Source organism: Prionailurus viverrinus, chromosome F1 (assembly GCF_022837055.1).
Source record: "Prionailurus viverrinus isolate Anna chromosome F1, UM_Priviv_1.0, whole genome shotgun sequence".
NCBI lineage: Eukaryota > Metazoa > Chordata > Mammalia > Carnivora > Felidae > Prionailurus > Prionailurus viverrinus.
The window spans coordinates 39554546-39580647 of record NC_062577.1 but is presented as its reverse complement, the minus strand read 5'-3'; the positions used below and the strand labels follow the sequence as shown (position 1 = coordinate 39580647).

Below are 26102 nucleotides of genomic sequence, written 5' to 3'. Positions count from 1 at the left end.
TTTGGTGCAAAAAGGTGATTTTATTAAAGCATGGGGACAGGACTCGTGGACAGGAAGAGCTGCACTCATTCCACACCTTCAGGTTGGGAGGGGGTCAGGGATAGCGTCGGTCTCTAAGGTATTTGGAAGCAAGGTTTCCAGGACGTTCAGGGACTAGCTGTTCCCATGGCCATTTATTGCCATTTAATAAAACCTCAGTCATGAGACCCTTTAGTTGTATATCGGGGGCCATAAGCTTGGAGTATGATTGCCACATAGGTCTTGGGGGAGTTGAGATAAAGGAAGTAGACTTACAGGATCCTCAAGGTTGGGATGACGCTAAGCTAAGGTTCCCTTTTGCCCCCAGCAAAGTGTCATCACCGAGGCAGCTGAGCTCCCAGAGGGGGGTCATTCTGCCTGTGTCAAGGACTCGTCAGTGGGCTACAGGCGGTAAGGGAATTTAATTTTTCATTTGCCTTAGTTTCCCACGTCACCATGGCAAGCACTTAAACCCCTTTCCTTTGTTCCTGGGTAGCCCGGAGTGTCCGAGGAACACCACACATGTTCCATCTGGTTGTGGGGGCGGGGGTTGCCAGCCTGTATTTTGCCCTCAGCTTGCCCCACGCTCTCTCATCAGCCAACAATATCCAAGTTTTCACTCCGTCCGCACAGCCCGCCTGAGAGTTTTGTTCTGTTGACCCCATTTTATAGACGTGGAGACCGAGGGCCAGAGAGATCGAACAGATCATCCTATGATGTCATGGCAAACAAGGGGAAGAGACAAGATTGAACCCAATATCCCACCTCTTAGGCCGGGATTCCTTATCCTTAAACTTTTTTATTGCAACGTATTACAAGACACATACATAAAAATGCACAAAACACAAATGTAAAGCTCAAGGAAAACAACACCCACGTGACCAGCATCTAGGTCAAGGACTAGAACATTGTCCACCTCCCAGGCGTCCCCCACCAATCTCTCTTCCTTCCCTCCTCCCCCAGGTAACCGCTGTCCTTTGCCAGGCCCTGCGCTCTCTCTTCACGAGACCACACATTCCATTCTGACATTTGTGTCATTAAGAATCAATGGAGGCTATAGTAAAAGGTCAGAAGCCTCTGTCCTAGGAAAGTCCTCCAGACCTGAGGCTCAGCATTTCCCTGCAGCCATGCCTCTCTAGGGTTCTTCTCCGTCCTTCTCTTCAGAAGAAAAAAAACCACACACACAACTCCTAACTGGTCTTGACATTTTCAGAACCATAAAACCTGGGAGTGGCAGCCACTTCTTTGAAGGAGTCAAACCACAGACTTTTAACAAGAGGGGAGGGAGGAGGGAGGGCAGAAGGATAGGCCCCGGGGCTGGGAGAGTGGATGGGTTAAAGAAACAAAACGATGACCAAGTCTCCCAGGACTGGCTGTCCGAAGCCACTTCTCCCTCCCTCCTCCCGTCAGAGATGTCTCTGCTATAAAATGGCCGGAGTCACTCTGATCCTCAGGATTTGGGCCTAATCTTGCCCAGAGGCAGAGGTAAACCACGCTGCTCCTTGGCCTGAGTTTGTGACCTCTCTCTCTCTTCTGGGATCCTGGGCTCCGGCTCTCGGTATCCCAGAGCAGGGCAGGAACAGGGGAGAGCAAGAGACTAGGGGCCAGTCAGAAAGCGTCAGCCAGGAAACTGAGCTGTTATTCCCTTGCCTGACTTCTGGAAAGTCACTTAAGTCTTCTGGGCTGCAGGTCAAGCCCTCTGAAGCAAGGGCACCGGTTGAGGCCCTCCGGGGTTGGTAGTGAGTTAACAGCAGTGCAGACACGAGATGTCCAGTCGAGCTCCCAGATGAGAAGCGACAAGCAGTTGGATCTTTCTGCAGAGGACAAGCCTCTGGGTCACACATTCCCCCCGCCGGGCTGCCTGAGGGGGTGGCTCAACGCAGGCAGCCATGAGGGGCTCCTAGAGACAACAGGAGCTCAGGGGAAGTGACTGCTCAGCCAGCTGTCGGTTACCATCAGTGCCACTCTCTATCTGCTGTCAGGCCTGGCACCAGAAGAAGGCAGGATGGTGCGGCGGGTTGGGAGAGCCGACTGGAAGGGCTCTCTCTGCTTGGGCCGGGGATGGGGGGTGTTGGGCTGGGGGGGGGCGGTCTCCACGCCCATGGGGAAATTTATACCCACTGGAGTTGTTTTCTGGGCAAAACGGTGGCCTGGATTCTGAAATCTGCTCCAAGACATTGGCTCTATAGACTAGAAACTGGAAACACCCGGTTTCATTCTGATCCTACTACTTAGAGCGTGCTTGAGCAAGTCACTTCCACTCTCTGAGCCTCAGTTTCCACATCTGGTCATCATAATAACATGTTTCAATTTACTGAGCCCATAGTATGCGCAGGGTAATGAGCTAGATGCTTAATATGCATTCTCTCTAATATCTACCCTATCTAGCACACAGGGATGCTGTAAGGATCAAATAAAAATGTATTTCCTGGGGCGCCTGGGGGGCTCAGTCAGTTGAGCATCTGACTCCTGATTTCGGCTCAGGTCATGATCTCACGGTTCACAGGTTCAAGCCCCACATCTGTGCTATTAGCACAGAACCTGCTTGGGATTCTCTCTCTCTCTCTCTCTCTGCCCTCTCTCTCCCCCTCCCCTCAAAAATAAATAAGCATTCAAAAAACGTATTTCCTTAAAAACTGAAACATAGAATTACCATATGACCCAGCAATTCCACTCCTAGGGATATCCTCCAAAGAATTGAAACCAAATACTTACGCACAAATGTTCACAGCACTTCATGCTATTCACAACAAGCCAAAAGGTGGAAACAACCCAAACGTCCACCATTGGGTGGATGGGTAAACAGAATGTGGTACGTTCACACAATGCAATACTATTCAGCCATAAAAAGAAATGGAGACCAGATGCATGCTACAACATGGATGTACCTGGAAGACATCATGCTAAGCAAAAGAGGCCAGACACAGAATCACATATTGTATTATTTCTTCTGTATGAAATACTCAGAATAGGCAAATCCTTAGAGATAGGAAGCAGATGCATGGTTGCCAGGGAACGGGAGATGGGGACAATGGGGAGTGATTTCTTCATGGGTAAAGGGTGTTCTTCTGCGGTGACAAAAATCTTTTGAGACCAGAGAGGGCTGGTGGCGGCACAGCTGGGAATGCGCCGAATGACGCTGAATTGTACGCTTAAAAATGGCTAATCGTGGGGGCGCCCGGGCGGCTCAGTCGGTTGAGAGTCCGACTTCGGCTCAGGTCATAATCTCACGGTTGGTGAGTTTGAGCCCCGTGTCGGGCTCTGTGCTGACAGCTCAGAGCCTGGATCCTGCTTCTGATTCTGTGTGCCCCTCTCTCTCTGCCCCTCCCCCATTCTCTCTCTCTCTCTCTCTCTCTCTCTCTCTCAAAGATAAATAAACATTAAAAAAATTAAAATGGCTAATTGTGTATCATGTGACTTTCATCTACTAAGACATATCCATACATAAATATGGAAGTCACGGCCGTGTGTGAAGTCGTTGGTGTACGTGACCTCTGGCTAGCTTTACTCCTCTAAAATGAGAAGGGATAAAGGCAGCTTGCCCTGGCTCTCCTCTAAAGCACAATGTACCCACGCTTCTCTACATGTGGTTGGATTCAACCTCCTGGGTCAGTTTGGTTGCCAAACTGCACAGGCGTATGTGATCCATGCACGCCCCGATCGGCTGTGGGCTGCGGTGCTCCACGGGGTACACCGTTCCCGCGTGGAGACGGCATTCCTTCCTCTGTAGGGAGGAGTGTGCCCACAGCTCCCCACGCACCCATCTCAGGTGGCGGGGAATTATCAGCAAATACAATGGGTTCCTATTAGCACCGAGTCCTCCCCATACAGAGCGGTGACCAAAAGCTGAGACAGAGACAATAGCCAGTGGCGGCAGGCCGGTGGGTCGTGGGAGGCTGCGGGGGTAGCAGCCATAATGCAATGCGCAGGCAGGACTTGCTTTTAGCTGATGAACAACGCCCCACACCCACCTAGTGCCTCTTTCCGGGCTGATCTCCAAGCACTAAAAGGGCTCTGCTCTCCTTGGGGATCATCTCCAGAGAGGCAGAGGCCAGAGGGCGTGGTGGGGCTAGATGTGCACCATAGGGAAGGAGGGACTGCCCTCCGCGTCGGCACCCAGGCCTCCTCTGCCGATCGTCCTGGGTTTATTATTTTGCATGAAGATCCCAGAAGGGCTGGGTGGACAGAGCAGTATCGTGTGTGGTGGGGAGAGAACGGTCTTGGGTGCTGTGAGCTCACCGGGAAAAGGCTCCTTTCTTAGACTGTCAAGCAGGCGGGGCCCCCAGCTCTCCTCCATCCATCCCCCGCTCTGATCCCCAGAGGATGCGGAGGCCCAGCAGGCCCCGGGTCACCAACCTCTGGATGAGCTGCTGCCTGCTGCCCCGAGGCCACGTCCCTAATGACCCTACGGGACTGGAGCCAGGTGACCTCTCTGAATGTAGAGTGTAGAGTGGAAGTGAGTTCGTGCCGCTGGGCTCCTTGGCCCCCAGTCGGTGCTGCAGTTAGCATGGGCGCTTCCAGGGCCCAGCCGGCGCCACTCAAAGCTCCCTGTTCGTGGTAGCCAAGCCCACTGAAATCCCGGATGCTGGAGGCCTTGGGTAATGGCTCCTTAGTGTTTCCTTGCATTTCCCCTGGGCCTGGGAGGTACTGGCACTTCAGGGGAAGCCAATGGCAGCCCCGAGGACTGTGCCCAGCCTGAGAGCTTCCACATGTTTGGCCCTCCATCGGGGTGCAGACAGCAGCCTGAGTAAGGTTTTGTGGGAAGGGAGAGGGGCCCGGCACACGCCCATCAAACCGTTTGCACCCATCACGCTCCCCAGTGCATGCACGCACACCCACACCTATGACCGGCGAGAACCGACGCTCAACAAAGGTGGGAGAATAACGCAGAAGGGGGCCAGCGCTTTTCGGACAAAAAACAACAGAATCTGAATTTCCTTTACCTGCAACCAGCCGGCCCTCTACACACACACACCGCTCCCCCCCCCCCCTCCTGCTGCGGTAAATCAGAAAAGACCGCCCCACAGCAGAGGAGAGGACGTTAATTAAAGCATCAACTTTGTGTCTGAGCCCCAGTCGCCTTTTCCACTCCCTAAAAATGCCGCCTGATGACGCCTCTGCACGGCTCTGAGCTCCGACGGGCTCCCGGGCCGGGGGTCACTGACACGGGGCTCTAGGAACAGCAGTATGACCAGGCGAGACCATCTCCCAGCTCCTAAACTTTCCAGTCTTCATTCCCTGCCAAAGAAAGGCACCTGCTCACGTCAAATCCCAGTAATTGATGATGCCAGCGCCTCTCCAGCCACCAACCCACAACAGCCACCTAAAGACCAAGCCTCCTACCTCGGCAGCCTCCTCCGGCTTCCCTCCTCCCAGCCCCGCTTCCCTCCCCTTCCTCCTGTGGAGGCAAAGCTGCCCCATCTGGCAGCTGTCAACTCAACGCAATTCAGCAAACCTTACGGAATACCCACAATGCCTCAAGCATGGGTGCGGGATTGTGGGGGAGCTGTTCCTTCAGCAACGTCAGTGCAAACCAGGGCCAAAGCCGGAGAAAACTAGGCAAGAGTACGGAGAAAGAAGGAAAGAATAAAAGAAGGCCCAGTCACCTCCGTACCCTTCAGGCTTGGTTCTCGTGGAAGCCTGGCTCTGGAGAAGGGCAGACGGGGTGAGTGAGTTGGGCCTGCTGCGGAAGGTCAGGTGATGTCCCATCCCCAACTCCAGGGCGGAGACCCCAGAAGTTGATCTTCCAGAGTTGGAGCCTTCTGAGAGCTTTTTTTCTAATACTCCCAGGTGGGTCCAGAAGACCGCTTTGGACAAACGTGGGTTGTAATACAGGTTTGGGGGGCAAATGCTGAGCTCCTTCACTGTCGCCCTTGTCTGCCTTCGGTGGGAGACCCTCCACAGCAAGAGAAACGAGGACGGTGAGGAGTTGGCATTGCCTTCGAGAAGCCCAGAGAATCTCCATCAGTATGTTTCTCCAAGGGGCGGGGTGTCTCTGACAACAGCAATTCCTGGTGACCCTTGGGCAGATGGCAGCCAGAAGAAGTCAGATTTTGCTTCCCAGTTGCCTTGATCTCCTCACTCATCCGCTCACCCAGTCGACCTCTCATTTGCACAGTACGCCACAGGCTGGGCTTGTGTTCAAGTCTTAGCTTACCTCTTTGAGCCTCAGTCTGCCTTCTGTGTTCAATGGAAGTAATCGTAACTGTGCTTCAGGGTTTTACGAAGCTTAAATGATGTATGTAGAAGAGCCTAGCCTAGAACCCTAAAAAATATCAGTCCCTTCTTCTTTTCTCTGGTGCTCCGGAAAGAAGGCACTCTCTTCTAATCCGGTGCCCCATACCCCAGTTATCCCCTCAAAGTAAAACACGCTGGCTCCCGGAAGATGCTCCTTTGTTGAAATGGAGAGCTGGAGGAAGAGAGGGCAATGGATCAGGAGAGAGGGGCTGGTGGGAAGGAAACCTCGTGGGCCTGACCGAAATGCGTCAGGGGGTGAAGTCAGAGAACCAGAGAACCTGCTGCCTTGTGAGGATGGCTATTGGCAGAGAGGTGGGGGAGGAGCAAATTCTCCCACAAGGGGTGTGTTACTTAACATGGTTGGGGATCAAAGAAGTGGGAGGTAGGGGGAGGGAGTGAATCTTTCTGTATCTTGATTGAAGATCAAAACAATTTCTATTCTTGCAAACTCCCTTAGAAATATAGCCTCCTGGGGATCGGAAAGGGAATTTATTTCTTTGCAAAGCTTACCAAGACGCCTGGCCGGGACCCATTTGGCAGTTCTCCAACAGCAAAAGTGGCGAAGAAGCAATAGTGTCCCCTCCTCATGATCCAGCCACAGACAGAGGGAGCGGGGCTATCTCTTCCTGCCCCTGGTGAATTCCACAGCCAGGGGGCATCTCCAGGATGCATAGGGGCAGCTCCCCCAGCTGTCCCTCCAGTGACCAGGGAGCTCGCCAGCCAAGGTGAATGGCTGTTCAATTTGCCATTGCCGGGGTCCACAGAGCCCCTGGAGATGCATGATGTATCTACAGCACCGTCTTCACCCAAGGAGTTTTCACGGGGAGGAGGGGGATTGCTGTTGAAATAAACATGAATGTCTCATGGGACAAAATGCAAAATTTGCATGACTTTCTAACATCAAATGTGAGATTTCAGCTTGAGGGGCAACTTTGGATGATGCCCTTGGAGGATGATCACCGGAGGGCATGCTTTCATTCTTCTCTCCTTTTCTGGATACCTCATAAAGAAAAGTTTGGAAAGCCCCTCTTTTCAGAGACAGATGCTTCAGCGGCGGCCTCTATTTTAGAGGTCATCATGTCGATCTCCCTGCCTCCAGATAGCACTCTCAAACCTGGCTACACGAGAAAACCATCAATTAATCAATGAAACGATGCTGGGCCCCATCTGCACAGATCCTATTTCAGTCATCTGGAGTGGGGCCTCGGCCTGGGTGCTCTCCAAAGCGGCCCCACTGGCTCCCCCTGTGCAGCCAGGGTTAAGCACCAGTCCCCTCAAATGGAGAGCTATACTGCCAGAATCCCAGACTCTGCGGGGCTGCTAACCTCCAGTTCTCTATTTTCCTTACAAGTGTCAGATATTTCGTCTGTTTTCTTTCCAAGCTGCCATCACCCAAGTTCTACTAAAATCATCTTCTCTCCAACCTTGCCATAGATTAGGACATAAAGTCTTCCTTTCTATAACCCGACCCCAACCAGTTCCTGGACAAATGCCCAAGGTGAGGAAAGGAAGTGCCATTTTTCTAAGTGTCTCCCACGTGTCAGGTGCTTTCCTAGACCCTTACAATTGCTTTAACACCCTAATGAGCTAGGTGTTAATCATTCCCATTCTATAGATAAGGAACCCGAAGACCAAGGAAATTAAGGAACACACTCTAAATTTCTGAGATTCAAAGCCATTCCGTCTGACTCAAAATCCATGCCTTTTCCAAGACAATGACAAGACATTACCTTTCCTCAACTTCTTTTTGTTTTTAAGGAGTTTTCCTTATTTATTTTTTTATTTCATTGTTAAACTATTACTTTGCTACAGGGACCATACGGAGGTAAGCAGACAATAGAATGGACCAGAGTTCAAGACATCGCACACATTACTAAGGATCATTATTCTCCATTATTCTCTGAACTCCAGTAGAAATAGATCTGAGTCCTTAAACCTTTGCATGGGCCCATGTCACTGGTTCTTGCTTTGAGGAATTAGACGTGTCCATCCTCAGGTAGGAACCGATCTCTTTCCTCAGCCCAAAGGGATTCAGAATGATGCTACTCCTTAGGTAGTATTCTTGTTCTACCCCTTCTCCACCCTAAATTTGACTCTTAAACTCTGAGAAGGAGCCAGACATCTCCTCTTCTGGGCTGCTCTGTACTTGCCTCTTAAATCCTGACCTTCCGCCCCCACCCTCCCCACTCCCACCAAAGATATTTCTCCAGATCTGCAGTTCTACACTGACCTTGCAGGCACCTTTCTTGTTCTTCCTTGGCAGGGTGGGGGAGGAGGGGTGAAAATGCCAGCCACCGAAAGTCCCACCTCTATCCTTGGCTAGCTTCTCTCTGATTGGCTTAAGTTATGAAAGTAGATTTACTACCTTTTGGCAAAATCCAGCTTTCACACCTTCCATTTATTCAACCAATGTTTAGAAAGGGCCTAATAAGTGCCAGGTACCTGGCCAAACATTATGCTAACTAATGACATTGCCTCCCTCCCCAGGGAACTTGCAATCTACTAAAATAACCAAAGGTGATTGCTATTTATTTTTTTATGTTTATTTATTTATTTTGAGAGAGAGAGAGAGAGCACAAGCAGAGGAGGGGCAGAGAGGGAGAGAGAGAATCCCAAGCAGGTTCTGTGCTGTCAGTGCAGAGCCTGACGTGAGGTTTGATCTCACGAACTGTGAGACATTCTGAACTTCCATTTCCTTATCTGTAAACATAAAGTATGATAATACCTACTGGATGGGGTTGTGGTGAGGATCTCAGAAATGGTAGCTGGTATTTTAGGGCTAATATCGGGTCCTGGTCTTACCAAAGTCAGGTAATTGTAGCAAGTGCCAGCATCCTTGGAACTGGTCTGTCGTATATTGGTTCTCTTCCCCAGTACAGCCCGAGGAACATCATTAATTCTTAGCTCATTTGCAAAACAAGAAGTATGTCATACACTGAGTCACCTTCAGACTTCAGATTTTAGGTTATCTCGTCTGCCTCCCTCCTCATTTAGGTTTTTCTCCCTGAGCCAACCCTGATTTCCCAATTCAAATGCATTCATACTTTCTAGAAGGCGATCTCCTGAAATCCGTCATATCACCATCAAATTAACAACACCAAGCGTGCAATAAATACACGGTAAAAATAAGGGATGCTATCCATTAAAAGAGAAACGTTGTTCTCTGTCTTATTTTAAGGAGCTTATTAGAAGAAAATGCTGAAGCCCTCAACTCCATTTGAAAGAAAACGAGTCTTTCCGGCTCCAATATCTTTGTCTCATCCTTCTGGAAAGAGGAGACTATCCATGGTGAGGACTTCTAATGACCCCTCAATACTAAGGGAATAAAGAGAAACATCTGCACTGGAAACTTCGGGACACTCCTATTGGGTGCCAGTGTAGCCTAGACTTTCCATCAAAACATCAGACTAGTAAACAATCCCTCTCTGGCATCAAGAGCTTTCAGGATGGGGCAGCAGTGGAGTCTGGATTGTACCACCATGATCATCTTTCTACTGACCTCTTTATATTCAACTCACTAATTCTGTTTGGGTGGATTTCCAGCCGTATCCCTCCATCCCCTGATTGTTGGGGACCAGAGGCTATGTTATAAAAACAGGGGATACTGGGTCTTATGGAGGAAGAGGAAGGGGGTGGTGGCCACTGAAGCATCACGGTGTCTTTGCGGACAGGGATTTGAATCAGAACACATTTCATCCCTTCCAGACAGGGTGGGTCCAACATCAGAGACAATCAGCTTTGCCTAGCGGTTGTGGCTTAACCTGTACTTTTCTGGGTAGAGAGGAAATAGCAGTGGCTTGAACCCTTGGAAAGTCAAATAGGTCCGAAGGCCAAACGGTTTTCCTGGCCTTGTTGGTGCTGTTTATTCCACCCTGCGCTGGGTACTGAAGACAGGCAGACTGTAGGGAGCCAAAAATACAATTCATTCCATAACCCTTTGCTGATTACCTACTAAGCACCAGACGTTGTGTGCCCAGCTGGAGCTAGGGGTTACATAACTGAATAACAGAGCCTCTCTTTTTAGTTTGCTTGCAGTTTGGTGACTGGGTAGGGCTGGCTCGACGCCTCCCAGAGAGCACCAGTGTCCCAAATGAACCCTTTGCACATGTGGACTCCCTCGGCAATCTGGAGGACATCAGTATCCCCTACTTGGTTTCCCATATTGAAGCCACGCTCCGAGGGCCTAGATCCAGGACCCAGGCAAACAGAGCAGAAGTAGTCCAAATGGAGATTAGAGCCCATTGACAAAGGAACTTTTGAACAGTGGCTGGTCCCCTGGAACCTGCCTCCTGACCTGGTCCCAGTCATCCTCTCTTCTTTCTTCCTCCTAAGGAAGGACAGATAACTAAAGACTTGGTGCGAATCTCACAGCTTTAGAAATGGTCAGCACAACACATGGAGATACTGCCTTTTTTGGGTGGAGATTTGTTGGGAAGGATCCCAGTCAATGGTTGGTCCCCAGGCTCCCCTGACTTTCACTGTTAGCAAATGCAGTATTGTTCACCATGCTGCAGTTTAAAACAATAACTATCCGTACCCAGTGGGCGAATGTGCCCGGCTGTCCAGGCCCCTCTAAGAAGTGTCTCTTGGGCCCTGTTGTCAAAACCAGGGTCTGCTTTCTGGACTCAAAAATGATGAGAGGCTTATCCATGCATTATTGAAAACCATCTTCATATTAAGGCCACTCTGCCTCACTCACGAGATCAGAGTTTGCCACACAGGCTCCTGCTTTCTTGTGAGTAGGCATTATATGGGAACCTTCTATGTGTGCCCAACGGTTAAGACCACGCCGGCCGTGGAGTACATGCTCCTATTTGTTAAACTGAAATGAAATATGTGTGGGCTCCAGAAGAGATGCTCTGTATCCCAGCCTCCTCTCGTTGTTATCCTCCCCTGTCTCCAGATTCCAGCAGATTGGGCCACTATAATTAGCTGGGCTCCAGAGTCACTGAGTCCGACTGGGACAGTAGGGCAGTGATCACACCCTCCACGCCATCAGTCCTCTGGCCTTGTGATGTGGGAAAGTCTGTGGGCTTTAGAATCATGCAGATCAAGGTTCAAATCTTTGTTTTACCACTCTCTAGCTAGGCACACCACATCCCTGCACCTCCTTTTCCAAACCAAAATACCTCCTGTGATCATTAAATGCAATAACATAAGTAAACCACCTAGCTTAAAGCAGGTGGTCAGCAACCATTCGTTATGTTTAATCTTTTAAAAGACTCTTCCTAAGTCTTGAGAAGAGTGGGTTCCTGACAAAGACCTTCCCGATGGCCTCCACAGTTCAGACCGATGGCAGCAACCAGAAGTCGCATCTGCCTTGACCCCTCTAAAGTCTTCTAATTCAAATCTGAGGCTTTCTCAATCGGTATGTATTTTTTTTTTTTTTACATCAGGAGCGTCTCAAACTCGAACCCTTGTACACTGTTGGTGTTCTCGTCTACTATGGGAAATAGTAGGGTGGCTTAAAAAAATCAAAAGCAGAATTACCATGTGACCCAGCAATTCCATTTCTGAGCATCTGTCCAAAATAATCAAAAGCAGGGTCTCAAAAAGATATTTGTCCCTTCATGTTCATTGCAGGGTTATTTACGAGAGCCAAGAGGCAGAAGCAACCCAAGTGTCCATCGCTGGATAACCAAAATGCGGCGAATACGCACAGTCGAATGCGGTAGGAAGGAGACTCTGGCACACCCCACAACAGGGGAATTTTAAGAACACCGTGCTAAGCGAAACAAGCCAGCCACAAAAAGACGAACACCGTACGACTGCACCGATGCGAGGTTCTAGACTAGTCAAACTCACAGAGACGGCAAGCAGAACGGTTGCCAGGCAATTAAAGGACAGTGCGCGATGCTAGTGCACAATAAGTGATCAACCAACGTGAGATCCCCTTCCTTTCCGTTAATTCTGATGGAGGAGGGAAAACTTGCCGCCCAGACGAGTCTACACTGGTAAGGGATGGAACTAGAGCCAGAGCCAGCCGTCCTGTGTCATGCACCGTTACGCCCTCGTCTGACCACCTGCATGGAGGGGGAGCCAAGAAGGCTAAGTAGTCCTGGCTCTCTGGGGGGACACATGGGTTGCTAAAAGCGTGAAGATGCCTCTTCCCAAATCCCTGCCCTCCCCAGCCCTGCATCTGGCCTGTGGGTTTAATGAGAAATCCAGGCACTTGGTAAGAGACTGTACAAATACCTTCTAAGGCGCCACTAACTCATTCAGCAGAAAGAGACTCAGAGCTGCCAATGCTTTAGGGAAGATAAGTGAGTGGAAAGAGGTGGTTTTTATAACGTCAGGCGGACAGAAGAATTTTGCCTGGTTGAGTGTGAGCTCCGCCCCTGCAGCAGAGCCGAAAAAGCCAGGATCCGGCCTCCTCAGTCCCTCTCTTCACAATATTTGATTAGGAATTTGGGGGCGGGACCCTGGCCTGGCACAGACCCGCACACTCTCAGTAGACATTCTGTCTTCTCTCTCGCTCTCTCTCACACGTTCTCCAACCCAAGCAGGCCAGACAGAGGGACGTGGTCACTCTCTGCAAGGTTCAACTGGAGGTAAGTTTAGTCATTTTACTTCAGTTTTTTTGGTCCCTTGTGGTTCCATAACGGGAATCAAGGAAAGGGGCTGGCGTGTGGGGAGAGGGGCTGGCAGCGAGGAACCATTCCTCATTCTCCCATCTGGGCCATGACCCCAGGATGCCGAGGGGGGCAAAGGAGGAGGAGAGGGAACATGTTACTCTGTCCTACGGTTTCTTTCTGGTTGTTGGGGGGAGAGGGGGACTCCATTTCTCAGGCATGAAAAAGTAGAGGGCCTAGGTGTCTAGGGAAGCCAGCACTCATCATCCACCACTCAGCCCTCCAGTCTGTCCTGTAGGCAAGTTGTGGTACCTAAGTGCTGTTATAGGGGAAGGATGGAGGGAGTGTGAGTGTGTGTGTGTGTGTGTGTGTGTGTGTGTGTTGCTGGGGGGAAAGGGAGGGAATAAAGAGAAGAGTTGAGAATTGACCATGTTCAGGGAACTGTGAGGGAGGGTCCAACCCAGCTGAGGGGATGACTTCTGGTCTGACTTCCTGGATCCTGATGGGAGGGAAAGGCTGTAGAGGCATAAAAGAACAGCACGAACTCCTGAGTCAGCCTCCCACAGCTCATGGAGCCCCAATCCCAGAAACTTTCCACCTCACAAATCTCTGAGCACAGGAGGGTCTCTACCATTAGGGTGGGCAGGGGGATTGAAAAGCATACGACCCTGGAGCAACCCTGCTAAGACTCGGAAGAGAGGAGAGGCAGAAGTTTCCCATCCAGCCCTCTTAGCACTCATGGCTCCTAAGGAGAGGCCAACGTGGGTAGGATGCACAGCCCCTGGAAAGCTGGGTCTTGAGGAGGAAGGTGGCTCTTGTCTGCCAAGATGCCCTGTCTGGAAGGAGACATGGAGACAGAGGCTCACTGTGCCACCTTGGTCCTGCAGCGGCCCAGGGCCGTGCATGGAAAAATGCGCCGTTGGCAGTGGGCCACTCCATCCGTCTTCCCTCCTGGCCAGATCCAAGGCCCAGCCAGCGTGCCCAGGCAGTGGGCAGTTGGGTTGGCTTCTCAGAAACACTGTGGGCTCTTTGTCTGAGGCCTGAGGCCGCTTGAGGATGAGCCAGGTGCCTCTCCTCTGCAGCCCAGAGGCTAATGGAATGAAGAGGGCCTAAGGGAATCACTTTCAGGAAACAGAGAGCTCGGGGGCCCGGGAGGAACGGTGGCAGAAGGTGACTAGACTGAGTGCCGCAGTCAGGGTTTTTTCCCATCAGTTCGTTGGATTTGATGCTGACTTTTAGATTCCTTTCTTTCTCCTGTCTGCAGTTGCCCGTCCCAGGAGGCCCAACAGCAATGTGAGGGACATATGTGACCCTTCCGGGACCAAGAAAGATTCTAAGGTTCCTCGGAACAAGGGTGACACTCACAGCTCCGGAAGGTTCCCACTGCTTGCAAGGGCTAGCTGGTGCCTTGGCTATAGGTATTCAGAGCAGGGTGCCCAGGCCTGATATGCCAGCCCCTGGTCCCCCCATACCTTCAGCTTCCCTCCCAGCATGCACCAAACCCACCTTTCTCTCCAAGCCTGCCCTGTTCTCATCTCACTGGCTCACAGGCTCAAGGCAACAGGCTGCCTGGCACAGTGGGGGCCTAGGAGGAGGCTGGTGATCCAGATGGCATCACAGGTAGCTTAGGGTGGGAGAGGGGAGGCCAGAATCCCATTCCAAAGTCACGTTCTCTCGGGTACACTCAAGTGTCTTCAATTACGATTCCATTTTTCAGTGTTCCTCATTCATTTCTCTGGGCCTCACGTGGCTTTAGCATAATGTCCATGGTGGAGCGTGAGGGGGGCTAACACTTTACCAGACAGCACAGACCACATCGGGTAGACAGACCCAGACCCCACACACCGGAAGACAAGTGCCATACCTGGCGTCAGGGTTCCCCGTCTGGAGGGGACTGTGGCTGTTGTGTTACATGAAGACCTGTGCCAGCCGGGCTGCGTGTGTAGCCACAAACTGCCCACCAGAGAGTTTTCTCACCCAGCAGACTGTTCCAGACACTGGCGCTTTGGAGGGTAGCCCAAACCTTGCGGTGACTGCAGGGGGCCACACCCCTCCCCCAAGACTGGAAACCCGAAACCCCCAGCCTGCCCAAGAGACCAAAAGATCTTCCAGAAGTAATTCAGACCTTCCCCTTGGAGGTCTCAAGCTGCTTCTGGAGGTTTCCCAGAGACATGGAAGGAACCAGAGGGTTTTTTCCTTGGGCTCTTGGAAAATATCATATCCCCGAGAAATGCAGACTGAATACGAATTCGCGCCTGAAGAGCACCCACCACCCCCACCCCCACTCCCACCCCCACAGGGATGATTGCGGTGGGCTCTCCAGCTCTGCCACCAGAACCTTCAGGTCGCTAGAGGCTCCTAAGGACCTGCCCCTAGAAAAAAATGCAGTGCCCCCCCCCCCCATTCAAGTTCCTTCTAATCTTGAAGGCTCTGTTTCTGTGACTCCGTAAAATGGACCCAGCTCCCCCAGGTGGCCACGGTCGAGCCGGACCGCGTGTGCGGAGTCGGCACTGGGGGAGGGGAGGCACGCAGGAAGTGAGAACGGGGCTCCCCGTGAAATCTGCACAGCTCCCAGCCCAAGGCTCCCCGCCCCCCAGCCCCCACCCGGATCCGTCGTCCTGCCTCCCTCCTGTCTCACTCATGCCTGCTCGCTGTGTTCTCTCTCCCCTCTTCCAGAGAGACAAAATGCAGTGGGCCTCCCTCCTGCTGCTGGCAGGGCTCTGCTCCCTCTCCCGGGCCCAGTATGACGAAGACCCCCACTGGTGGTTCCACTACCTCCGCAGCCAGCAGTCCACCTACTACGATCCCTATGACCCTTACCCTTACGAGCCCTATGAGCCCTACCCCTATGGGGTGGAGGAAGGTCCAGCCTATGCCGACGGCTCTCCACCCCCTCCAGAGCCCCGCGACTGCCCCCAGGAGTGCGACTGCCCCCCCAACTTCCCCACAGCCATGTACTGTGACAACCGCAACCTCAAGTACCTGCCGTTCGTCCCGTCCCGCATGAAGTACGTCTACTTCCAGAACAACCAGATCTCGTCCATCCAGGAAGGTGTCTTCGACAACGCCACGGGGCTGCTCTGGATTGCTCTCCATGGCAACCAGATCACCAGCGATAAGGTGGGCAGGAAGATCTTCTCCAAGCTGAGGCACCTGGAGAGGCTGTACCTGGACCACAACAATCTGACCCGGATGCCCGGCCCGCTGCCACGATCCCTGAGGGAGCTCCATCTCGACCACAACCAGATCTCCAGGGTCCCCAACAACGCTCTGGAGGGGCTGGAGAACCTCACCGCCTTGTACCTCCAACACAACGAGATCCAGGAAGTGGGCAGTGCGATGAGGGGCCTCCGGTCACTGATCTTGCTGGACCTGAGTTACAACCACCTGCGGAAGGTGCCCGATGGACTGCCCTCAGCCCTCGAGCAACTGTACCTGGAGCACAACAACGTCTATTCCGTCCCTGACAGCTACTTCCGGGGGTCACCCAAGCTGCTCTATGTGCGGCTGTCCCATAACAGTCTCACCAACAATGGCCTGGCCTCGAACACCTTCAATTCCAGCAGCCTCCTTGAGCTTGACCTCTCCTACAACCAGCTGCAGAAGATCCCCCCGGTCAACACCAACCTGGAGAATCTCTACCTCCAAGGCAATAGGATCAATGGTGAGACGCTGACAAAGGGGGGGTGGGGAGCGGCTGTCTGTTCCGTTAGAAAACCCCTGTCCTGGGTGCCAGTAGCAGCGCAAAAGACACAGAAGTAGGGGAGACAAAGGTCACGAACGAAGCAGCCTGCAGTCCAAGCTATACCCCCGTACAAGGGGGACAAAATGGCCCCTAGACTACACAGCAGTGCTGGAAAATTCCTTGGGGGCGTGGGCTGGCTTGGAGGAAGACTTCCCAGTAGGGGTAAGCTTCCATCTAAGACTGGAGAGAGAGGTGAGCATGGGCTGGAGGAACGGGACCAAGCCATTCTGGGAAGTGGAGTGCCCCAAAGGGACCAGCCACTTAACAGGCCACCTGCAGGGGACAGCCAGGAAATCTGGGTGTCTGAGAGGAAGGGCTGGCGTGTTGAGGGGCAGTGAGGGGTGAGCTTGCAGAGGTCGGGATGAAAGCAGTTCATAGACAGGCGGATCTAAGTGGGGTTTCTAGGGTCCGTCTCGGGAGGAAGGTGGGCTGTTAAGAAACCATGGAGTTCGCACTTATTTCCCGAGCCAGAAGAGGATGAGCTCTCTGTTTCCACATGCTCTACCCCTGCCTCTATAGTCACTCTTGTGTTTTGGCTGTTTATTTATTTTTTAAACCTAACAGCTGTTGGACAAGAAGGCGCAGCCTCTCAGAGCTGAATGCGGGGCTTGTTCTGGTCCCTTCTCCCTGGAGTACAAGGAGCCCCTGGTGGTAGGGCAGAGGTCCCCGGGGTAATGGGAGCCCTATCACCACAAGGCCCCGGGGTGGTGGGCAAGGACACGGGCCTCTTGTTTTCCAAGCACTTCCCAGCGGATGCCTCAAGGAATCGAAAAGCCCGCCTCTTTGCCTCTCGGGACTAAAATATTCATTTCGGAGAGAATCATCTAGCTGCTTTTCAGCTCCGTCTCAGGATCTTGTGTTCCGAATGTGCTTACGTTACCCGGGGGCCGCTGATGTTTTAATCCCAGCTGGAAGGTACTGAGCCAGCATTTAACCTCCCTTCCTCAGGCAGCAAGGTCCCCCCGTCTCTGGGAAAGGACTCATTAAGGACCACTGGCAAAGGGCTCTGAAGCGGAGCCTGCTGTGAGCACATGGCACCATCAAAACACGGATGAGGACGGAGACTTCAAATCCTCCCTCCTGTCCTTTCTCTCGCTGTGCTCAGGGAACAGATCAGTCATTTGGCAAGACGTTCGCGCGCTGCACAGCCCTCTGAGCGAGACAGGCACCTGGCCCCAGAGGCCGACAGTGGGGCGGGCAAGGTGAGAGGTGTCTGATCCTCTGGTCTGAAGGGCAAGACACCATCACGGGCTCCCAAACTGTTTTATTATGTAAAGTCTTTCTTTGGGGGGGAGACGTCTTCTCCTTCCCAAGTGCGGCAGTCCTCGGAGACATCTCTGAGATGTCGCGTGCCGCAAAGGGTCTGCCATTTACTCGTGGCTGTCCGTCATCCCACCCAGAAGTCACCTGCCACCCCACTCCACATCCAGGAGGATTGTCACACCAGAACTGTCACATTACGTGCTGTGTTTGACCCTGAAATTGTGACAGCAAAGAGCAGCTGTCACGGGAGGGAACCCATTAGCTATTGCCTGACTATATACAGTCGGAAAAAGCTGGGGAGGGCAGGGCTCTATCACAACATCCTGTCGCCCTCCGCCTTCGTGGGGAGCACATCTGCCACTCAAATACAGGGTGGCCCGCCCCTTCCAGAAGCTCTGCAGAAGATAGAATCATTTCCGTTAAGCGTCCCAAGGCTTTGCCAGAAAGTTCTCCATTAAGCCAAACAACCTAAAAATGTTCAGTGTCTCTCCCAAATCCCTTCTCATGTCATTTTTTTAATGTTTACTTTTGAGAGAGGGAGGGAGAGAGAGACAGAGACAGAGGGTAAGTGGGGGAGGGGCAGAGAGAGAGAGGGAGACAGAATTCAAAGCAGGCTCCAAGCTCTGAGCTGCCAGCACAGATCCCGATGCGGGGCTAGACTGCACAAACCGTGAGATCGTGACCTGACCCAATGTCGGATGTTCAACCGACTCGGCCACCCAGGCGCCCCCCCCCCCTTCTCATGTAATTTAAGCCAAATTCCCTTATCTAGTTATCATTTTGGTCTCTCTTCCAGTCTCCTTCTAAGGCAAAATAACACCAACTCCTGCATTTAATTTTTCTCAGTGAATTAATACATGTGAAGTGCTTGTCCGGGGCCTGGCACGTAACCGAGAGGCAACACACGGGAACTATTCCTACCTTTTTCCTCTCGTTGCCACTTTGAAGGTGACAGGCAGAGTTTTTGTTTCGTTTTACTTGGAAAAAAAAAAACCACGTATTTATTTATTTTGAGAGAGAGAGCACACACAAGCCACAGAGGGGCAGAGACAGAGGGAGAGAGGTGAAAACCCCAAGCAGGCTCCGCACTGTCAGCGTGGAGAGCCCGAGGTGCCCTCGAACCCACAAACCGTGAGATCGTGACCTGAGCTGAAATCAAGAGTCAGAGGCTTAACCGACTGAACCTCCCCCCCCCACCCCCCCCCACCCCCCCGGCGACTCTGTTTGTTTCACTTTTTGCATTGCGAAGATGGGGACACGGAGGTCTTTTCAGAGAAGGAGTAGCCATCTCTTGGGGTCACCCAGATGACGTAGTGGTCACCCTGAGCGCCGGCCTTCAGAATCCAAGGACCTAGAGTCAGGTGTCTCTGGCTGAGAATGTGAGGAGTGTCTCTCAGATTCAGACCACCAGCAGGAAGGCCCAGTCCCCCAGCTGGGGCCCCTCTCCCAGGGCCAACGCGCCACCTGGTGGGGGGGGGGTGAAGGTGGGGTGGAAGCCACCCTCTGGGGGAGGAGCTAAAAGAAGGGCAGGAACTAAAGGGTGTGCAGGGGAATCAGGCCAGTCCCCTCCCTCCCCTTCCCTCCTCCATTAGCAACCCCCTCAGTTTTTCCAGCCTGGCAACCGCCAGGGAACACAGCTCGGAATGTTATTCGGGAGCTGTGGGATCTGTGGAGCTGGGCGGGTACCCCAGGAGGAATTTGGAAAGACTTATGTCAGTATTTAATCTGGCCTGGAAAATGTCCTCCAGAGTCTCCAGGCAGAAGCCCTGTCCTATTCCTGAGCTTGGGGAAGACAAACGGGGGGGCACAGGGCGTCCACTGCGTGGACAGAATCGATGTGCATGGTGTGCCTGGAAGCCCCTAAGTACCCCCCTATTTTTTTTTTATTTTTAAAAAACTTTTTTAGTGTTTATTTATTTTTGAGAGAGACAGAGACAGGATGCGAGTGGGTTAGGGGCAGAGAGAGGGAGACACAGAAGTTGAAGCAGGCTCCAGGCTCTGAGCTGTCAGCACAGAGCCTGACACGGGGCTCGAACTCACGAGCTGTGAGATCATGACCTGAGCGGAAGTCGGACGCTCAACCGACTGAGCCACCCAGGCGCCCCAGTATCCCCCCTATGTATACACATGCTCAGGGAGCCAGGGTTTTAGCAGATGGTCGAAGGGCCCGAGGCTGGGGTAGAGACCCCATCTAGTGCAGTGGAGTTGGAAGTGATCTATAAGCCGACCCACCTGACTTCCCCGCAGCCCACCCCACTCTACTCTTCTCTGTGGCCACCACAGATGCAGCCCCTGGCCGAGGCTCTGCCCCCAACCTGCCCCCTCAGAGGCCATGTAATCTACTTCCCGGGACCAGAATGGAGACATCCAAAAGCATCCAAAAGATCTCCATCATCCCCACGCTCCCTCCCCACCCCACCCCACGGAATGCTGTCCATAGACGGACACTTCCTATCCTCCCCCCTCCTTCTAGTCCAGAGCTCCATTATTCTTTGGGGCTGGATTTCCTGTCTTATATTTGCTGAACAAGTTAATGGGCTGCAACCTCGCCCCATCTCCTCTTGGTCAGTTCTTAAGAGAGACTGGAAACAACTGTTCGCGCTCATTGAAAAACACTTTGCTCACCAGCCTATTTAAGCTCCCCACGCTGTCTTCCCTGCAACCTTCCCTTTCCTACCCGTGATCACACCCTCCCTGAGGCCCTCCATGGCCGCCCCCAGGAAGAGAGTCAGAAAAGCCTCCTCCCAGCTCCTCCAGCCGCCCCACGAGCTGAGGAATGCCTCTGGCAGAAGCAAAAGCAAGCCCTGGGTCCCAATGTCACAGCCCTCGAGATAGATCCTACTGGGCTCCGACAGGCGACTTCACCAGGACCCCCTGCGACAGGAGCCGCCTCCAGAGGCCCTCAGACAACAGGCTGCCACCAGTGGAGGCTCCAGCAGCTCTTTGTGGTGACTTTGCCACCCCTGCTGGAGATTCAGTCGAGTTCCTGGCTTTCTCCCTTCAAGATCCTAACTCGGTAGACTTGAGACAGAGGTGGCTGATTTGTCCAAAAGGACAACCAGAGGCAAAACAGACGGATTTATGTTAAAACCAAAGAGAACTATTGTATCTGTTAAGATTGTGTGGGGATTTTTTTGGGGGGGAGGGGAGGATATCTTCAAAACAGGGGGACTTCTTTTGAGATTAAACGAAGGGGTGGGGGTGAGCCATATATTAACTGCAGGAGGCAAGGGAATTGTTTATTTGACTTTTGAGGTCCATGGCAGCCGTATTCGTCTATGGATTTCCGCCTTCCTAGACCTCAGGGCCTTGCTCATCATTCCTTTGGCAGTCCCGGGAAGGAAGAGGTGCACCCCCTCAAAGCTCCGGCACGCGAAGACAGTTGTCTCCCTGCCCGGGCTTTCTCTCTTTAATTTCCTGCCACTCTATCTGCAAAGTGTCAGGAGATGTTCCAGATTTAGGTGCCTCCATTTCCCAGTCTTCCTTCTCAGCAATTCAGCAAAGCCCTCCCTCTCCAAAGGCAATCAAGTCCTTCAAAACTGCTAAAGCTGATCTTTGACTACCTTCTAGTTCCCCCTGCCGCTTACAGGCGGGAAAAGATCGCGTCCTCGCTGGAAGGACATTCCAGGACGTTCCGGGGTCTGCAAGGTGATGCGAGGATCAGGGGTGGTTGGGAAGCGGAGTGACAGACGCAGGCGGAGACCCCCCACTCTGGCCCCGGCGCTGCCCCCTAGCGGCCCCAGTCGGTATGACTTCGATCGCGGAAGACGCTGCCCCACCCAGCCAAGTCCCATCCTCCCCTCAGAAGTATTGCAGCAGCTTCACCGGGGCCGCCCCGCTTCCCTGTGGATCCGGGTCCCTGATCCCGGCTTCTCCCGCCCCCCGCCCCGCCCCTCTTGTCCCCGCAGAGTTCTCCATCAGCAGCTTCTGCACCGTGGTGGACGTCATGAACTTCTCCAAGCTGCAGGTGCTTCGCCTGGACGGAAACGAGATCAAGCGCAGCGCAATGCCGGTGGACGCGCCCCTCTGCCTGCGCCTTGCCAGCCTCATCGAGATCTGAGTGGCCCTTGCACGGGGCACGGGGCCGAAGCCCCCCGCGCCCCACTGCATTTGGCTTGATGGTTTGGTTTGGCTTTTGCTGGAAGGTCTGGGACAGACCATGTGACAGAACTCCATGGGCTCCCTCTGTAGTCTTCTTCCCTGTAGGCAGGGTCAGGTGGGATCAGGGGACAGGCAGCCTTTTACTGAGGGACACGGCCGCAGCTCTCTTTTCCAGGACAGATGTGGTGGCAGAGGAAGTAATCCGTGGAAGTCCCAACCCCAGAAACCTCACTATTCTAAGTTCTTCCCAATGATCTGGTGTCATGAACTCTAAAAGTCACTCGGGCAATGGCACATAGCGTGCTTTCCCCACAATCCCTGGCTCTCTCTGTGAGCAACGCTTGACCACTCTCCTGCATGCCAGGCTGACGGTGTGGTTACTCCGGGCTCCCACTCAGTGCTCCTCGGAATATACCTCTTTGCCCAACTGCCTCCTCCCTCGTCCTCCTCATCCACTCAGCCTTGCTCCACAGACACCTGTTCTGTGCCTTAGGCAGAGGCATGCGAGCCCAAGGTGTGCGGGCATCTGCCTGGTGGCCTATGCAGAGAACTCACACTAGTGTCTGGAGGTGGAAGGAAACTGGGAGTCACCTCTACACCGTCCCTAACTCCGCTCCTTGAAAGCCACCAGATTGGAGGTCACCAGCATGATGACAATATTCAGGGACTGATGCGGGGGGAGACAAGCAACCTTAGGCTTTGATAAATGGATGGGGCTATATTTTAGCAGCTGGGCAGTTCTTTGAAGGTGGATCAGACTTCCGAACAGGAAAGGACAGCCTTTGCTTACATCAGCATCCATAATGGGGGCAAACGTCCCGAATGGGCCAAACTAAGGAAGCAGCCCCCTGGGGTTTCGCCCTTGCCCAGAACCCTCTATATTCCCAGCAGCTCCCAACTTGGGTCTTCGTCCTCAAAGGCATATGGTTCTCAAAGCACGAGAAAGGTAGTTTCTCCCTCTCTTGTCCAGGCAGAAAGGTCTACACCCTGATGGGAGAAACAGAGTCCAGGCAGCCCTGAACTTGCCTGGCTAGCCCACAGGTGGAGGCTGTGGTTCAGCTGTACGCATTGATTTGTCCTGAGACCACAGCTCGTAGTGGAAGCTCCGGCTGGAGATGCTCGTTGGGTCTGTGAAGCCCGGGCCAGGCAGCCAAATCTGGCTTGTGCTGAGGATGAAACCCTCTGCTGTCACATCTCTGAGCTACACCCTCATTCCTGAAGATGGCTGTTGCTTTATAGCTTGGCTGGAGAGCAATTCATTCTCCCCATGTCTGAAAGGTGATGTTGCCTGGGGCCGAACCGGCCTATTCTTTTGGGCGCCATTGGGATGGAGTGGCCGGGGGCAGGGGCTGGCCTGAGAAGAGCTAGTCCTCGCCTGGCCCCTGTCCAGATGCCATTACATCCCTGATACTGTGTGCGCTTTGAAGCAGCTTCCCTGAGAAGTGAAGGGGAGGAGCCCTGGATTCTGTTCTTGGCTCCAGACTCCAAAATCCACAAAAGCCAAACCAGCTCATTTCAACAAAGGAGCTCTGATGTGAGGGGGCAAAGCTGCCCCTGCCCCCAGGCCCTTCAGAAAGCGTCTGCATGTGAACACCATCATGCCTCTATAAAGGATCCTTATTACAGGAAACGCATGAGTGGTGGTTAACCTGACCAATAAAGTTATTTTATGATTGCATCTGCCGGAATGGAGTCATTTAAGGCACATACACAGAAGGGTTACTTTAAGGGAACCTGCGGGGGTCACATAGGCCTTGGACTGGAAGAGCCCACTATCCCCTCTATTCTGCTTCCACAGATGTAGCGAAGGGGTTAAAAAAAAAAAAGTCACCTGTAAAAAATTTCTCGTTAGCAAACTTGGTGTTCTGGAAGTTCTTTGAGTCTAACTTCAACCCCGCTAGGTACCCGTTTCCTTCCATTTGGTCCCCAAGAGAGAAAGAACACCTGGGTTTGTTTTCAGTCATCCTTGTTAACATTTTTTCTTGCTCTCACCATCTTCCCTCCTTGCTGGGGGATTAATTCTGGGTCTGGCCGATCCTGAGTGTAGTTGTCTTGGCTGCTGCCGCCCTCTAGTGGCAACTTCCAGAACTGAGGGTACTCAAACCCGCACAGCCCAGTTGGTCCTGGAAGAGGAAAATAAACCTTCGGCCGCCAGATGCTTAGCAGATGTTACATAAGTAAGGACGGCCAACTAGCCTGGCGCTTTGGGGACAACCCACTGTTTTATAATAGGGAAATAACCGCAACTGATATCTCTTGAGCTGAATATGTTACTCACCGAACATGCTCATTAATCTATTCTGTGAAATTCTATGCCAAGACTGTTTCAAATGTCACACCTCCACTTACGCCACAGTAAACGAACTTGATTAGTCATCTCTGAAGTAAGAGTTAGGCAGGAATGGGAGGGTGGGAAAGATCGGGAGCAAATCCTAACGTCAACCACAGGCCTCTCTCCAGGAGCAGCAAGTTGGGCGCACCTGCCTTAGTGCCGGACAGATATGCCGTGTGAAACAGACACATGGCCAGAGATCCAGCCAAGCTACAAGGAAGAATCTTCTGCCTCTCTGTTTTGCTTCCTAAGCAGGCTCCGTGAACATCCCACCCAAGACAGAGCAGGGGGAAGAATCAGGAGCCAGGCCCTGCCCTGCTGCAAGTTGCCCCTGGTTCTAAATCCAGCGCTTCTTGGGGAGCCTGGGTGGCGCAGTCGGTTAAGCGTCCGACTTCAGCCAGGTCACGATCTCGTGGTCCGGGAGTTCGAGCCCCGCGTCAGGCTCTGGGCTGATGGCTCGGAGCCTGTTTCCGATTCTGTGTCTCCCTCTCTCTCTGCCCCTCCCCCGTTCATGCTCTGTCTCTCTCTGTCCCAAAAATAAATAAATGTTGAAAAAAAAATTTTTAAATCCAGCGCTTCTCAAGAGGGTAGCAAGAGGGGGCAATCCAGCAGGCTCATGTGGCTTTCCTTTGGGTTGGTACCATTTGGTGGGTACTTATTATGTGCTCAGTTCTTTACTTACGTTACCTCATTAGCATTCCTAACCATTCTGTGCCATAGGTGCTATTATTTTTGCTATTTTACAGTTGGGGAAACTGAGGCACCCAGAAGCTGAGCTCAACCCCAGAAGGAAGTATGGAGGCCAGGATCTGATCTTTGGCCCGTCAGTTTTGCTATACTGTTTCTACTGTGGTGGACCTGACGTCTCCATGTCGCTGGTGTAAGCAGGTCTGTTAGGAATGCAGAGGGCCCTTGGTGGTCGGCAGGGTGCCATAGACGGAGGAAAGCCATCTGACTAGAGTTTTTTACTTACCTAAGTCCATTCTGCTAGCTTTCACCGTCCCTTTATGACTTTTCCAATTAAAATGTACTCTTCATCAATAAATGAGTATCCCTGGGCAGGCGCCGAGGGTACAAAAGCGGGCAGCCCCTGCCTCGGGGTCTTTACCCTCTAATTCGATGATCAACATGGCACACACAAAAATTGCAGGGGGACTATGTAGTTACAAACTGAGAAAGGGCTGTGAAGGGCATGAGCACAGGTTTAAATGGAGATTATCAAGGAGGCTGACCCAGACTGGCAGTTCAGGGCCAGATCGTAGACACGGAGGGAGAGCGCCGTTATCTAGATGATGAGGTGGGAGTGGCCGTGCAGCGGAGGTAACAGCAGGTGCCAACTTCCTAAGCGGGAGGAAGCTTCTGAGTCACTGAAAGACGGCGAAGGTGGCTGGAGCAGAGAACGAGGGCGAGGGTTTCAAGCGACAGGGATATAAGGGCGGGAGCAAAATCATCCGTTGCCTCTATTCTCTTATTTCACCCCCAAGTACTGTACCAGGAAGCTTATCCACAACCCCAAACCCCCTAAGGTCCTGCGTTATATTCCGTCTCGCAGTTCCGACTTCCAGCCACTAGTGGGCAGCATCTCACTTTGCACCGTCAGAGCATTTTCTAAAACCTTTAAAGGTTTAGTCCGCTCCACTTTCTGGCCACCCGCTCTGATCCACCAGCCCTCTGGACACTGACGAAAAATCAAGGCACAGAAGGCACTGTGTAACCAACAAGTCTCGACCTTCGTGTACTGTGGACCCCTTTGGCAGGCTGGTGAAACTATGGACCTCTTCCTTAAAGACTTAAAATAGGCAGGATTCCAAAGGAAACCAGTTGCATTTTTAAA

The 26102-nt window shown here is 52.6% G+C and overlaps 1 protein-coding gene across 1 annotated transcript; it reads left to right on the top strand.

The window, feature by feature from the left end:
• The first annotated feature begins 12642 nt into the window (after positions 1-12642).
• FMOD (fibromodulin) lies at positions 12643-23614 on the top strand. Its single transcript, XM_047841358.1, has 3 exons — positions 12643-12806; positions 15504-16491; positions 21744-23614. The coding sequence occupies exons 2-3, from the start codon at positions 15513-15515 to the stop codon at positions 21893-21895; spliced, it is 1131 nt and encodes a 376-aa protein (XP_047697314.1). The 5' UTR covers positions 12643-12806; positions 15504-15512; the 3' UTR covers positions 21896-23614.
• The last annotated feature ends 2488 nt before the right edge of the window (positions 23615-26102 follow it).

Excerpts from the sequence above, each read along its gene's own strand:
- FMOD (XM_047841358.1), top strand. The coding sequence starts at position 15,513 with ATGCAGTGGGCCTCCCTCCTGCTGCTGGCAGGGCTCTGCTCCCTCTCC. Across the intron at positions 16,492-21,743 it reads CCAAGGCAATAGGATCAATG|AGTTCTCCATCAGCAGCTTC; the intron begins GTGAGACGCTGA and ends TTGTCCCCGCAG.